Source organism: Siniperca chuatsi, linkage group LG5, assembly GCF_020085105.1.
Source record: "Siniperca chuatsi isolate FFG_IHB_CAS linkage group LG5, ASM2008510v1, whole genome shotgun sequence".
Taxonomy (NCBI): Eukaryota; Metazoa; Chordata; class Actinopteri; order Centrarchiformes; family Sinipercidae; genus Siniperca; species Siniperca chuatsi.
The window spans coordinates 4,542,638-4,557,355 of record NC_058046.1 but is presented as its reverse complement, the minus strand read 5'-3'; the positions used below and the strand labels follow the sequence as shown (position 1 = coordinate 4,557,355).

Here is a 14,718-nt window from a genome sequence, read left to right as displayed (position 1 = left end):
CAAAACTGGTTGTTAGTGGGAGGGGAACCCTTTCATCCACCAGCTGCACAGCTGGTGAACCACAAAATTTTTCAACCACTTTCATATACTGAATAGACAAATGGCATTTTGAATAGGAAAGAAAATGATGGTTATCTGCTACAGCGGCTGGCAGAGCAGACAAAAAAAATCTGACATCCTGCTGTTGACTGGAATTAATTTCATCCCAACCTATAAAATGTGGTATATGTAATACGATTGCAGATAAAGAATTGTCCATTTTAGTTTTGAGAGATATTTATTCTTCCTCAGACACTTCAGACTCTTATCTAAAATGAGATTAACACAATCCTGTGAGTGAGATTGAAGTTTCACATTTATTTTTTGCTATTCTTCCCCCCTCTGCTGGTTGCATCTGTGATTTTTATAGCCTGTGAATGAGCCAGCTGAGAGAAGACACTAGATAATAATCTGCATAATATATGACAAGGTGTATGTGTGAGCGTGTGAGGATGTGTGAGAGTGTTTCTTCACCCCTTGTATTGAAATCCAGGTTGTGTCACTGTGGTAAACACAGGGCTGACAGTCGGCTCAGGGGAAGCCAAACATCTGATTTAACACGGGCGCCCTTGAGGGCATAAATGAGGACCCTGCAATCCTTGTAAGACACACACACACACACACACGCACACACCACCCACAGGCCTGATTTCCATTGCGACTTTCAGCCAATGTCACACAGCAGTGTTAGGACTCGGATCCCTCTGAGGGGCTGTGTCGTTAGTATGCTGAACAGAGTCGTCATCACTAAAAGATACAAACCAATCTTCCCCTCTGTCTGTCTTTTTATCCCTTCTTCTCCTCTTGATTAAATGTGTTTGTGGTTTCATGTAAAAATTGCATTCTTATTATAGTTCTGTTAAAAAACTGTTAATGACTAAAAATAATTGTTTTTAGTTGATGTTTCCGTGCTCTTCTTAGATGTCAAACATAAATTACAGTGATTATTTGTCAACATGTATATTTGTATCTCTTGTGTACATTTCTTTTTATTTATCAAACATTGAGTTCATTTCTTGACCCTGCAAAAAGCATAAGAAAATGCAATTGGGATTCTATCGCCACAATAATTATAAACAAAAATGTTATGATAATTGGTTATCTGTCTAATAAAAGCTAGTAAGTACCAGTGTTTTTCGGATTAAACACGGCCTCCTGTGAGGAGATTAAAAAGTCTGAATCTGTTCATAAGCAGCGGCCTGCTGTCGGTCAAGTCATAACAAACTCGTGCTGTGCAGCCAAACATTGTTCAAACGCACAGAACGGCATTTTAAAATCTACTGGGGATCCCAAACTTTCCAAAGATACAAAATATGTCAGGCTGAATTTGGGGAAATGTGTACAAAATGATGCACAAAACATCTTATATCATATATTTCTATTTGATTAAATGGTGTAGCCATAATATACATCTCAACACCTTGGGTTTGAATATTTCACTCAGTGTAAACATAATAGCCTCAACGAAGAGACAAAATGATACAGTGAATATACAGTATATTTGAATATATTCACTTGATTAATATTCCACAAATGAGGTATAATTCAATCCACAGTAGATCAAGAAGAAGCCTTGGAGAATGTGTGCTGCAGCACTCCATTTTCCGTCGCGTGCCACAATGCTACAGGTGCATCGAGTAACACGTGCATAAAAACAAGTGCATAGCAACTGACAATTGTTTTTTTGAGAGAGAGATAGAGAAGGATGGAGGTACAGAGACAGTGTATTATGTGAGCAAGTACTCTCAGAAGAGATAGGTCTTCAAGTGTTTTCTAAAGAGAGAGAGGAATTCTGCTGACTGAATCGAGTTTGGTAACTCATTCCATGGTAGAGGGGCCACAAAGAAGAAGAGATTGGATTGAGATCAAGTACATGATAATGTCAGACAGTGTGATTTGTATTTTTAAGTGTAAAGCAAGGAAACAAAAGGGGAAAACTTGTATGTTAAGGGGTTAAATCTCTGCCAAGAATACTAATGGAAGCTAATTTTCTAGATTAGCAACATGTCAAGCAACCAGTAGGCGAAAAAAGACTACATGGAGGTACCACAGTGTTTCTGTGACTGATGTTTATGATGGAGTAATAGGAAATAAAAGAGGAAAAGGTAGAAAATCTTTAGAAAGACAGATGCCATACTGAGAATTTTAGAAAGAGCTCAATACATAAGGAAACTGCCTGATTTCATCCAGTTTACTCCCTAATTTTCTTATCGGCGCCCCCGAACCGAAAAATCTCCTCCCACCTTATTGTAGATGTTTTGAAATTCAACACTTCACATTTGAGTGACTGAGATAACACTTTCTCAACCAATGGCAGCCTCAGTAGATCAGAATGCAGTGAAGCTGCAAGACTTGCTGGGTGTTCTGCGTTTACGAATCACTGCAATCACAATCACAGAATATTCATGAACTGCTTAATAAACCATGTGTATAATATGGCACAAACCCCATCTTCAACTCAAAGCAGCAGGTTATTTATTTTCTCAAAGTCCTTTAGTTCATCTTTGAATTGGAACAGATTCCATTGTAGAAATACTGGAAATGTCCTTACATTTGTTTCCCATTTTCTCTGTTGTCTCTTTTCCTTATTCTTCCCTTATTTCTCACCACTTGTCTTTCTTATGCAACTTCATCTGAACCCCTGGACCAGCGCCTTGGAGGCGGTCCGCTCCCTCCGTATCCAATTATCTCTGCATGTCCCCTCCGTCGATAATGAGTTATCTGCTCCACCCTGTTCCATCAACCCTCCTATCTTTTTGTATATTCATGCTGCTTACTCTGTGTATCCCGATTTCACATCTCTCTTCATTCTTCCTTCCTACTGCATGTGATTCATCAACAAAATCATGATCATCAAAAATGTAAAGCCAACTGAAACTCAGAGCTGTTTTTTTTTAACACGTCTACTGTACAGGCAAACAGAGATGACTTAATTTTGAAAACAGGGAGAAGGAGAAGGTGTGTTTGTGTGTTTATAAGGCTGTCACCAAGCAAGGCCTTTCATGTTGGCCTGTGAGTTTTAGGTTAGGTTTATTTGCTCAGGCAAGTCATAAAATCTATACGAACTCCAAAAATGCACAAGTGGTACAGACATTGAAAATCTAAGACATATAGTCTAAAAAAATATCATAATCAGCCTTGAAAAATCCAACACATGTAATATGTGTATGATCACAGAATGTAAACTGCTCTTCAAAATTGTGAGAAAGCACAAATAAGCTGCTGATAAGTCAGTCCTTCTGTGTCAGTTAAAATACGGGAATGCTTAAACTACAGTGTTTGTGACTAAATGCTATTTTAAAATCCATTTTTTATGTGGAGTTTGAATTTCTGTTTTGATTGTTTTATCAAAATATAGTTTTTAGATTTGATTTTTTTTTTTTTTTATCAAAACCAAAAATAATGAGCCTTGCTGTTGCTGCCAATGTGACAGGTCGTCCTCCGGATACAGTGCCAGAATATGTGTGTGTGTGTGTGTGTTGTTGGTGAGATGAAACTCTACAGGTTCTGAGTCTACTTTTGAAACTGGGTCTGTATTGTGATCTGTACTTTAACAACCCTCTGAGGAGTTGTGGACTCTTGTGAGTCACAGTATCTCCTCCTGCTCTTCATGTTCTCCCTCTGCTCTCCTTTCTACTCCTCGTCTTCTCATCTTCCTCCCCACAATCCTCTCTGACCGTCCCTCCTGTCCTCTGATGCTTGTATTGATGTCTGCCTTGTCCATGCAGCGATCTCATTTCTTGCAGCCTCACTTTGGTTGCATGTATGAATGTGTGTGTATGTGTGTGTTAGACACTGAAGTATTTCCAAGGACCAGCGATGAGCTGCATACAGTGTACTCAACAAATCCTGTTTGGCATTGCCTTCCAAAATGAATAACGTGATCTCATGGGATGGCATATAAATAGTCCATCCACCCCATCCACCTGGTCCTGTCTAGATGGTAACCCTGGATTTGTGGAAACTCTCGCGATATTTAGGTTTAGACAACAAAACCACTTGGTTAGGTTTAGGAACGCACACAATGAAGAAACAACGCGACCAAATCTCGCGAGAGTTTCGCAAATCCAGGGTTACCATCTAGACACGACCCATCCACCTCCCTAGGCGGACTTTATCGCTCTATATTCTACGTCATCCGACATTGTTTTCTCTATGACATTCACGTGTCAAATAACACGTCGTCTCTACACAATAGATGTCAGTAGAGACGAAATGGCATGAAATGACAAGCAAAAAAGGCAAAATGACTTATGTTATTCATACGCCATTTGGTGATACCAGGCTGAAATGACACATACTGAGCGTTTTCTGATCTGATGCCCCTTTCAGCAGGACAACCTCATATATCAGTGCCTTCCGAAACCATCATCACCCTGATTTCCACACCCTTACTTTCTGCTTTACACACACATATATATGTTTAACAGCTAATCTGAATATAAATTCACACAATTCTTTTACTTACACAACACTCTAGTAAACAGAATTTATTTTCTTAAAATTGAAATGACTCCTTTCTCTTCTCTTGGCAGATATGTGATCACACACACAGACAAACATACACAGGGCTGCAGCCTCTCACTATTGCACACTGAAGTTTCTATCAAGAGGACCTAATGGACAGATGAATGCTTATAAGTGCTCTTAGGAAGGCTGAAAGACAACACTGCAATCAAAGACAGGAATCAACACACTGGAGTGAATGATTTCTTGCAGTGTCAGACTGCAGATTGTTTGTTAGTATCCAAGTATATTCACCTATGCCTTACTGTTAAAGTTAAAGTGATACTTATCCAAAATCTGTTGAGTTTCAAACACTTTTTGTATATTTTGTATATTTTCATGGAGTCCTGGATGGTGACAAGTTTTCACAATGGCAAAAACATACTGAAATGTCCACAGAAACACGTCAAACCACTCTGTGGTATAATCCACGTCTCCAATGTCCATCTTTGTGCTCAATGTGTTCCAAACAGTTGCCATTTCCCAAACCTATGGCTAAAAACCGGTACACTGTACTGCAAAATAACTCTCCTCGAATCTCCTCCAGAAATTAGATTTCAGGCGGAGAATAATTAAAAAAAAAACTAATAACCATAAAACTAAAATATGCAGCTGCAGTAGAATAGATGAAAGGTTGACAAAGAAGAGATCTGCTTTGTCACTCTTAAAATACAACTTTTTAAAAGCACAGACAACCTGCATTGTGTTAACATTTGTTGATTCAAAAGCCGCAAACCCACACATCAAGATGTAATAATAGTCTTGTCTTGGATTTTTGGTGCCTCCCTTCATCTTTCTTCCACCCCTTCGCTTTCCCTGCTCCCTCTGCAGTGGTAATGTTCATGTTAATGACTCTGTCTTCAGACAGTTTTTTGTTGCTGGGAGGAGAAGATGGGACACTGCCCTGTTTTCAGGTCATGTGTAATATCCCTAGTTGCCTCCTCTATCTCAGCTCATGCTTAAATTGCTCCAGTTCTGTCACGCATGTCCAAAACTAGAACCTTTTTTCAGACAAATGTGCTTTTTTGAAGGGAAGTGAAACTGCAGGATAAATCAAACAGACACGTTCTCGTTTATATCTCCACTTCTCTGGTCATTCAGTTTTCTGGAGTCTCATTTTAATGAGTGGTTCTGTCTTTGTATTCTGAACTTATATAGCATTGTATGGCTTACTGCAAACCTACATCAGAATCTTGAACTTATATTATCACATAGAATTGAGGCTCAAGTTTTATTAAAACTATAATTTTGTTATTAGATTTACTGGAAAAAGGATGAACAGACACATCATATCTTTACATAAGGGCATCTTTTAAACCTGCCTTGTTTAGTCCAGTTGAATCGGACTGTGGTTTGTTTTCTCTTGAATTCTGGTGGGCATGTGATCTGACCTCTGACCCGACTACAAGGTGTACTCTGCAAGTTTGAGCTAAATGGCTAGATGAGCGAAATCAACAGTTGCTAGCAGCTAGCAGGAGAATGAAATCAAGGTCTCATCTGGACTAGCAACAAAGTATATTTCCTTCTTGATATTTGGGCAGACAGGACCTTCTTCAGGACCTTCTTCCTTTGTTTTGACCCAGACACATCGAACTAAGAAGTGAATGTTCACTCATAGTTTTTAGTGACGCATTTTGGTTTGCTTGAAATTTTTCCGTGTAAAAAGAAACCAAATCAAGGAGAAAATGCATCAAGTTTAGCAACTCATCCACTGATTTGGACCAGAGCAAACAAACAATTGGTTTAACAACGCCCTATGTTTACAATGCAATGATTTGAAAAAACATCACGCTCCTCATGAATAATGTTAGTATTAAAACCTGATTTTACTGCAGTTGATAAAAGCTCCAAAGCACCAAGAAGGGCTGAAATTACGAGTTTTAAAATCCTGGCAGATTTTAAAAGCAGGAGAAACAGATTACCTGCTTTTGAACTGTGAATTGTATACTTCCACTAATGTTGCATCATGCACTACACCATATTGTTGAGATTATCTTGCCTGAAGAACACAAAAACTTACAAACAATAAAATATATAGAATATACAATAGAACAGAAGCCAGTCATCTAGTATTGCTGTGTGCAGTGATTTGACTGTTTCTTTGGTGAGAACTGGTGGTGAGAATTTGACTGTCTTGTAATCGTCTCAGCATGGTTTGGTCTAGATTCTCACACAGATAACAGGGGAAACCATCAATCAGGGCGGTCCAGATCATGACTATAAAAGGTTCAGATAATGGAAATCTAGTCTCTCTAGGAACTATGTTCATAGTAGACAATTTTGGAACCCACGATGCATGTCAAGTGCTGATGTTCAATACAAATGTAGGAAGTAGGGAGTCCTTTATGTAGCCCAAACCCATGCTCGAGTTCATGTTGTTGTTCACGGCTAATGATAACACCAATCTTGTTTGCCAGGGATTTGGTAAAAACAGCTTTCTATTTATGTTACACTTCACTACAATTACTTTACAACTTCATTATATTAAACTTAAACGGTACACTAGAAGTCTGGACTTTTTATTAGAGCCTTTAGCTGAAAGGTCTGTCGTTGCCATACCAAAGAAAGTTCCTAATCAGCTTTGGATTTTTAGCAGCAGTCGGCTGAAATTAGGGAATTTCAACTGAATTTCTGGAACATAACTCTTTTGATCTTATTTTTATTTCTGTTGTTTTGTGTCTCTGTGTGCCTCAGCTTCAGAAAGTGGATTGAGACATTGGGACATGTTAAATAGAGGAGCCCAATTACAAGTTTGTTGTTTTCGTTTACCACTTAATGAGGACAGACCTGAACCAGAAATGACTAGCAGGTAGAACAGCAGTTGTACTATCATCAGTAGTTGTTTAGAGTAGGGAGAGCATAATTCACTCACCCTCCCTGCTGTAAAAAAATACTATTGTGGTTCCCTTTAGCAAGGCATTTAGACTAAGTCCACTCAGTGCTGAAATGTGTTTGCAGGACTGCAGGATCAGTCAACCTTCACTAGATAGACAAGACAAAAAATCGAATCACCTAAAATGAGATGTAAATTTTCACCTATTATATTACAGTGGAGCCACTGATGTTATGTGCTATGTAAGAAAAACATTTTCAACCCAAATATTTGACAACACGTAAACATCCTCTAACATGCAAAGCTGCAAAAGTTGATGATTTATCTTCCAAGAGGTTGATTTTCTGAGAAAATATCATGTGAATCCTGCAATTTGTGCTTTCCTTTTAGCACTGTGTGCTGCATAATAAGTGTTAAAAAACATTAATCCACTAATGGCCAGGTCATTCCCAGATCATCAATAAAATCTGAAAATCAGATGATCCTTTCTATTCAACAAACCTAATCCAAATCCATCCAGACATTTTTGGAATATGTTGCTGACAAACAGACTTGAGCATGTTATATGACAGGGACTACAGTATGGACTATTTCAGTTCAAGCACATACACCTACCACCAGCTGCAGCAATGCCACCCAAATCATAAACAAATGTAAGGTTGTGTTTCCATAGTAATGTGACATTGTTGCCATGGTACAATACTTGCTACAGAGGCAAAAAGACTATTTTTGTCCTCATGGGGCTAGCTGCTGACCAGTGGCAAATCTGGAACTATCCTCCGCCTTCCAGACTTCAATAACACTGGCACTTTATTTATTTTTTGTATTAGTCATTACACAACCATGTAATGACTGATACCTACACATGAAGGAAAGGCACACTCATTATTCCTTATGCTGAATTTTTCTTATTAGATTGGAATTAGATCTTTAGCCCTGTTGCAGAAAAGTGAAGTCATTTCTGAAATGATTTCAGCAAAGAAAGACATACAAAACTGAACTAGAACTACATGAATGCAAAATGAATTAATATTTTTTGTTGTATTTATTTATTGTAAGAGTTCCTCTTACATATGCACTTAAAGCTCACTTACTTCATGGGAAAAAATACGTTTATCTACCTTTTCAGACAGTGAATTAAAAAGTATGGTATGCAATAATGCTGAGCATATCTCAATAAATATTTTGGACTATGACACTGACCAGGATAATTGATGCCAAGATAGACAGAAGGATGAATGGATGGCGTTAAGGGTAGCAAGGGCTGCAAACTGGTTCATTAAGAGACACAAGGTCTGCTATAAGTCTGGAAAAGTCAGCAAAGTGACTTTAAATGAGTGATAGTCTTAAGTGACAGTGATAACATCATTACAAGGATTTCAAAGGTCAGAGTGATAGTGGCCTGATGATTTTCATGTAACCATACTGTAGAATAAAAAAGAATGGTTAGAAAAGTATTTTTTGAATCTTACACAGGAAGAAAATTAATGCAGGCACTGTGACTTCTGTGCTCAAAGTGATAACAAAACGGCTGATATGCACAAAGGCAACATTCATCTCATTGAATACACCTAAAATACACTCTATGATAATTGGCTTCTGAAACAAAGTTTGAAGGTAAAACAATGAGTGGTCAGAGATTAGTGCAGTTGGAAGTAACTCTCTCTAAAGTGTCTTTTATAATTAAGCACTGGTTTGGTGATTTGAAGGTCAAAAGACATCTAGGCATCTATGTGAAAACTGGTTAAATTTGGTTGAAAAGTACAAGTTTTTTAGAAGTCTAAATTACATTTCATCATTGTTTCAATAGCATTTCAATGATCATATTTCAAAATATAGTTACGATGTGCTTCACAGTGAAATACAGCTATTTACATGGTGAAGGTTGAAGCAACAGTTAAATCCATTGGTTTTCCAGTCACATCTTCTCTCTGATAACATAATTACTGCTCTCCCATATCAAACAGAACCTAGGCCTTGACTTAAAACATCACTTTGATTAGCTACACTTGATCACCAAACTGAAAAATGGTAGTGTACGCCAAAAACATATACACGCACAGACACAAATCCTCCAAACTGCCTCTCTCTCTCTCTCTCTCTCTCTCTCTCTCTCTCTCTCTCTCTCTCTCTCTCTCTCTCTCGAGCAACCTAATGAGCATCAAACAGCAGAACACTTGTGTAATTGGTCGTGAAAGGTGAGTGATCTGCTGTGTCTACCTCTCTGGTCTTGAACAAGATCAAAGGTGGCATTTAAAGAAATGATCTATCGTTGATAAGCAGCTCAGGACTGGATGAACTAATTATTCTCTCAGATCTGAGCTGAAGTGGCTGGTAGCAGTGGCAGACGAGGCACCCTTGTCCTGTAAGGAGGTGGTGGTCTTCTTTTAAGTCTCTTTGTTCTGTTGGTATAGATCAACCCCACTAAGCAGCAATAATTTGAATTTCTGAAAACTGTTCATCTCAGAAAAATATAAAGAAATTCACACAGCCTGTGTTTTCTTTTAAAATCATATTCATTCATATTCCCTGACCCATTCTACAGTAGCTCGTTCCTGACACAGTTTGTGTAAATACTGCTGCTGAGAGCTTCTAGAAACACTTAACTAGTTAACACATTAACAAATACTGCGATGGTCAGACCTGTTGTCAGATCTGCTAATCAAAATCAAAGTATCAAGCTTTAACCAAGCTTCAACTGGCTTTGTCCAAGATAGTGCTGCTTGACTACTGAAAATCTACATCTACAATGCTGTCCCAGTTTAAAACATCAGATACTGTATGTAGGTAATTGAAACTGTTAAATGTAAACCTTACCATTACATTGAACATATAATACTGTGGGGTATAATTACTAAGCCTACTGTTTTTGACTTAATATTAACATTTAAGATTTAAATGAGCTTAGCTGCAGTTAAGTGGATTTGAATGACTTGCTGCTTAATAAGACCTGATGCTGAGCTATTTAGGGGCTAGAGATGTCTTGGGAATATCTAGAAAGCAATGGAGCATAACAAAAAGTGCTGTCTGCTGCTGAACTTAAAGAACTGAAATTGAACAGAAAACATTTTTTTGGAACCTCAACTGAGCACTCTTTCCTCAAGAATGGAGGATATATATGAGGAAATTTAAGTTAGCTCAACAAAAAGATCAGTGATAGAATTAAGTGTATAAAAGTAAAGGGATGTCTTGCTGTTAACTCTGTTGGTGCTTTGAACCTGCTGCAGTAAGCAAGTTTGTGGGGCAATTGGAAGTGAAGATGCATTTGCATTGCACATACTGTAGACTAATAGAGTGATGTCTTCCCATTGTAAGTCTATGGTCTAAGATCATCTTAGCCTCAAGATGCTCTTATGAAACCAGGCCCTAGTCTTTGGTCTTGTGTTTTCATCTATTGTTCATACTATTACTATTTGTGTGCAAGCTTCTCCTAGACTTTAAATCAAAGCTGTAGTGGTCACTCAGCAATAGTAAATCAATTTCAGCTGCTATTTGTATGACTTTCCATTTCCTTCTTGCATATTTTACAGCCCAACATGGGACCACCCTACAATACATCTTATATTAAACCAAACACAATTTATCGCAGCGTTTCTGCCATGTACAACAGCTATTTGATTATTTAGTGCCTAAAAAAGAGTGACTAATTCTTAGTAAATACACCCCTGTAGGTATAATAGTTAAATTCAATTACTCTTGCAACTGCACTTCTACTGGCACTACAGTGGTTAGGGTACTGTTGCTTCTAACCCAGACAAACAGGTACCTCGAGAGCTCCTTCTTCACTCTTTACACATTTTACGTCATTTCTGTGTTATCGTCACCTTGAAAACGTCTGATTCTGTCTCAGAGCAGCCGATTGTCTGAGGTGCCCTGATATTTGCCTCTTGAAAAGGATTGTTTAAAAAGAGGGATGGGATTCATGACAGACAGCCCACCAGGTTTATTGTTTAAGCAAACAGAGAGTCGTGTTTGGTAGCTGAGTCATAAATAATTTAACACTTTATTGGTCCCTGTAGGGAAATTCTCGTTTCTCTTAGCTCCCTTGCCAGGTAGGTCAGATTACAGGGTCAGCTACTGAACAACAGAGATTTTGATGTCTTGCTCAAGGACACTTCAGTATGGTGGTTGCTTGTCAACACAGGGCCTTGAACCCACTTGTCCGCCTATTCATTGGTAGCCTGACTGAATTAAGCTTGTGGCATTTGTCATTTCATGTTTCCAAATCAGCAATCTCACTACTGCCAGACACTAATTCCTCTCAGTGCTTCATTTGTTTCCTTCTACTCCCTGAGAAAGAGATGAGATGTTTAAAAGCCCCTCTCAAAGCAGATACCAAATATTTCAAATAGAGAGTTTGCAGTGATTATGGTGGGGGTCTCTGTGACGGCTAGAGTCATTTTGAAACACTGGAAAACTCCCAAAACCCCAGAATTAAAAGAATGGGTCAATATAATGACAAAGACAGCCTCGTATGAACGTTTGCAAACTACATAATAAGAACAGAGCATGTGTACCAGTGGGTAGCCCTATCTGGGAAGACTTTTGGTCCTATGTGACGCTATCTACCCATGTGACACAATAACTTTGACTTCTTATCATTTTGCACTCTGCTTATTTTTGTTGATTGCAACCACTGTTTATATATCTTGGCCTTATGTGTATACACATCTGTAATCTGTGTTTTGTATGAATTTGTCATGTACTGAATGAAAATAATAAAAACTTGAATTATAAAAAAAAAAAGCCCCTCTCAACAGATTCTAATGTTAAATAAATGGACATGAGAGTGGATTTTTAAATGTGAAAAAAGTGGCCTGGAGTCGAAGGAAAAAAAGGAGACACAGGTCTGGACTCAAAGTTAATCAGAGATAAATTGATAGGACCAATCACACCAAGAGGAGCCAACAGGACAGGCAACTGGGGGGGGGGGGGGTATTCGAACAGGATGCAATTAACGCCTGGCTTATAGTGGTGTGTATGAGTGTGTGTGTGTGTGTGTGTGTGTGTGTGTGTACTAATCATATGACTCGTCCCCATGTCGCAGTTATGGCATGAATGTAAGTTTGTGAGTGTGTCCAGATGTGTGTATGTGTGGTTTTTTTCTCCTGGTATCCCTTTATGTCCTTGGGATTTAATTTACTTAATACTTACACAGACCCCAACCGCACAGTCAACTGTAAACCACCCCCAGGTGGTTGGTACTATAATCTGAGAAATCGTTTTATCTCATCTTATCATATCTTGGAACTAAAAACTGTCTGCAACAGCAGAGTGATGCTGAAAAGGGGTTTTCTAGATCAAAGCAGAAATACTTAAGGAGCACAAAATTGTTGCAAATTGCTGTAGCATGACTGGAAACTCAACCAACCCATAGGGGAAAAGAGGTACAGAAAGTATCATTGCATGAGAGAGGGGAGAGAGAGAGAAACAGCAATGTTCATGTGCCTATATATCTATGTATGTGATTTTACTGATTTGATTTGATTTACTTGTGTGCTTAGAGACTGGACTTCCATGATGGATAAATACAGCGTAGTATACAAGTTATACAAGTATATGAGTGATAAATATATGCATGAGTATGACTGTGTAAGAGAAATAGACAAAGAGAGAGTAATTGGGGTGTGCAGAGAAAGTGAGTCTTTCTACCTCGAGGAGCTGTACTCTCACTTTGTTGTATGCTTTCAGCCAGCGAACTTTGGATGGAGAGCAGGGTGGGGGACCATCTTCGAATAAACTGAGCAAGATAAAGCAAAAAGATCAACAGGTTCAAAGGGACAAGTTTTAAAAAAGATGGCAGATATGAATCAATATCAAAATTAAATCAATCCCCTGTATCTTACAGTCAAAGTATAGGTTCACTTTTTCAAGTCTGTCTTAAAACAACACTGTAATGCCTTAATAAAGATAGAAAATGTGTTTACTTGTAATCATCAGAGATCCCTTTACAATATGCCAATGGAAATGATGGAGGTCAAAATCCGTCCTTATTCTGTGCAAAAATGTATTCCAATGCTTATCTGGAAATAATATAAGGCTACGACCATTTGAGTTAGTGAAATCCGACTAACTCAGACTGCTGAAGCCTCAGCTTAACTTTAGAATGTATTTCTGCACAAAACAAGGACTGTGGATTTTGGTCCCCATCTTTTACATTGGAAGCTATTATCATGTGATAAACATGGAGTCCTCAGGTGCCTTACCTAACACTAAGGTGCCCCTACATCCAGTAGGAGTTGCTAGTGCAAGTACGAAGTACGTACGAACAAGTACGTAATCGCTCACTGTCATCCCATCAGCTGAATCTCAAGATTGTGTTCATTGGAATACAAAACCAAGCTGACACAGCTCCATTCTTACAATTTATTTTTTGACTTAACCATGCAAACCTAGATGTCTAAATTTGTTACGTACCAGATTTTAGTCTGAGTCTTGTTATCATGGTTGTCCAAGATTGGTTTGGGCAGGATGATTGAAGAGTCCTTCAAATCTTTTTTGGAACCAGGGTCTGGTAGTGGATGCAGCTCTTTCTCAACCTCTTCCTCCTCCTCTTCTTCGTCGTCCCAGGTAGACGGCTGGCTATTGAGAGGGGGACGAGGGCCGCTGGTATCTCTGCGCTCCTCAGGCTCAGAGCTGAGCTGGGAGCTGGCTGGGCTGAGGTTGCCTGATGAATCAAAGCGACTGCTGTCCGGTGGGCTGTAGGAGAAAGAGATTGTTATTTAGAATATGGTAGTGATTTTGGAAAGCAACGTGTAACTAAAAAACTAGTGTAGAATCTAAAGCTGAATGAATGAAGCTGAATGCTAACATTCATGTCAAGAGAGGGCTGCTATCAGCATTAAGAGGTCCTCAGTCTTCTCAAAGATGGGTGGTCATACTGCATGTTTAAGGCGGTAATGGCATGTTGATAATGAGACCAGTTATTACAGTTTTTCATAGCTTTGAAGGTTCTGTCTAAAAGCCTACATGGGAGTGCAGAACAAAGAAACCTTTTTAATTCACCTACTTCTACTACAGTCCATTTACAAGATCTACTAATGTATGTACCATACAATGATAAATGCACATTATTCATAATTAATTAACCTTTTAATAAGATTGAAACTAAAAGGTTAAAAACTCTATTAGAGCAATGGGGATACACTTAACCTGCCTGAGAAAAAGTGTAAGTGGCTGACTGAATAGGAGAGCACTGTGTGGCTGCTGGATGATTGAGACTGCTAACAAGGAAAGTGGCTCTGTTCTTTAACTGGCATGATTTACTTTGTCTTGGGTGTAGGCCAAATTACTTCTCACTGTTTCTTTTATTCCAGTGTCCAGCCTGCTTCCATGGTGTG

At 38.6% G+C, this 14,718-nt stretch overlaps 1 protein-coding gene across 2 annotated transcripts in view; it reads right to left on the bottom strand.

Moving 5' to 3' along the window:
- LOC122875723 (protein unc-13 homolog B-like) overlaps positions 1-14,718 on the bottom strand; it is a 177,741-nt gene that overhangs the window by 89,524 nt on the left and 73,499 nt on the right. For both annotated transcript variants that reach the window (XM_044195163.1, XM_044195166.1), the window contains 2 exons: positions 13,796-14,077; positions 13,031-13,118 (listed from right to left, as the gene is read on the bottom strand). In XM_044195163.1, coding sequence (XP_044051098.1) covers positions 13,031-13,118; positions 13,796-14,077 — 370 coding nt within the window. The remainder of the gene's footprint in view (positions 1-13,030; positions 13,119-13,795; positions 14,078-14,718) is intronic.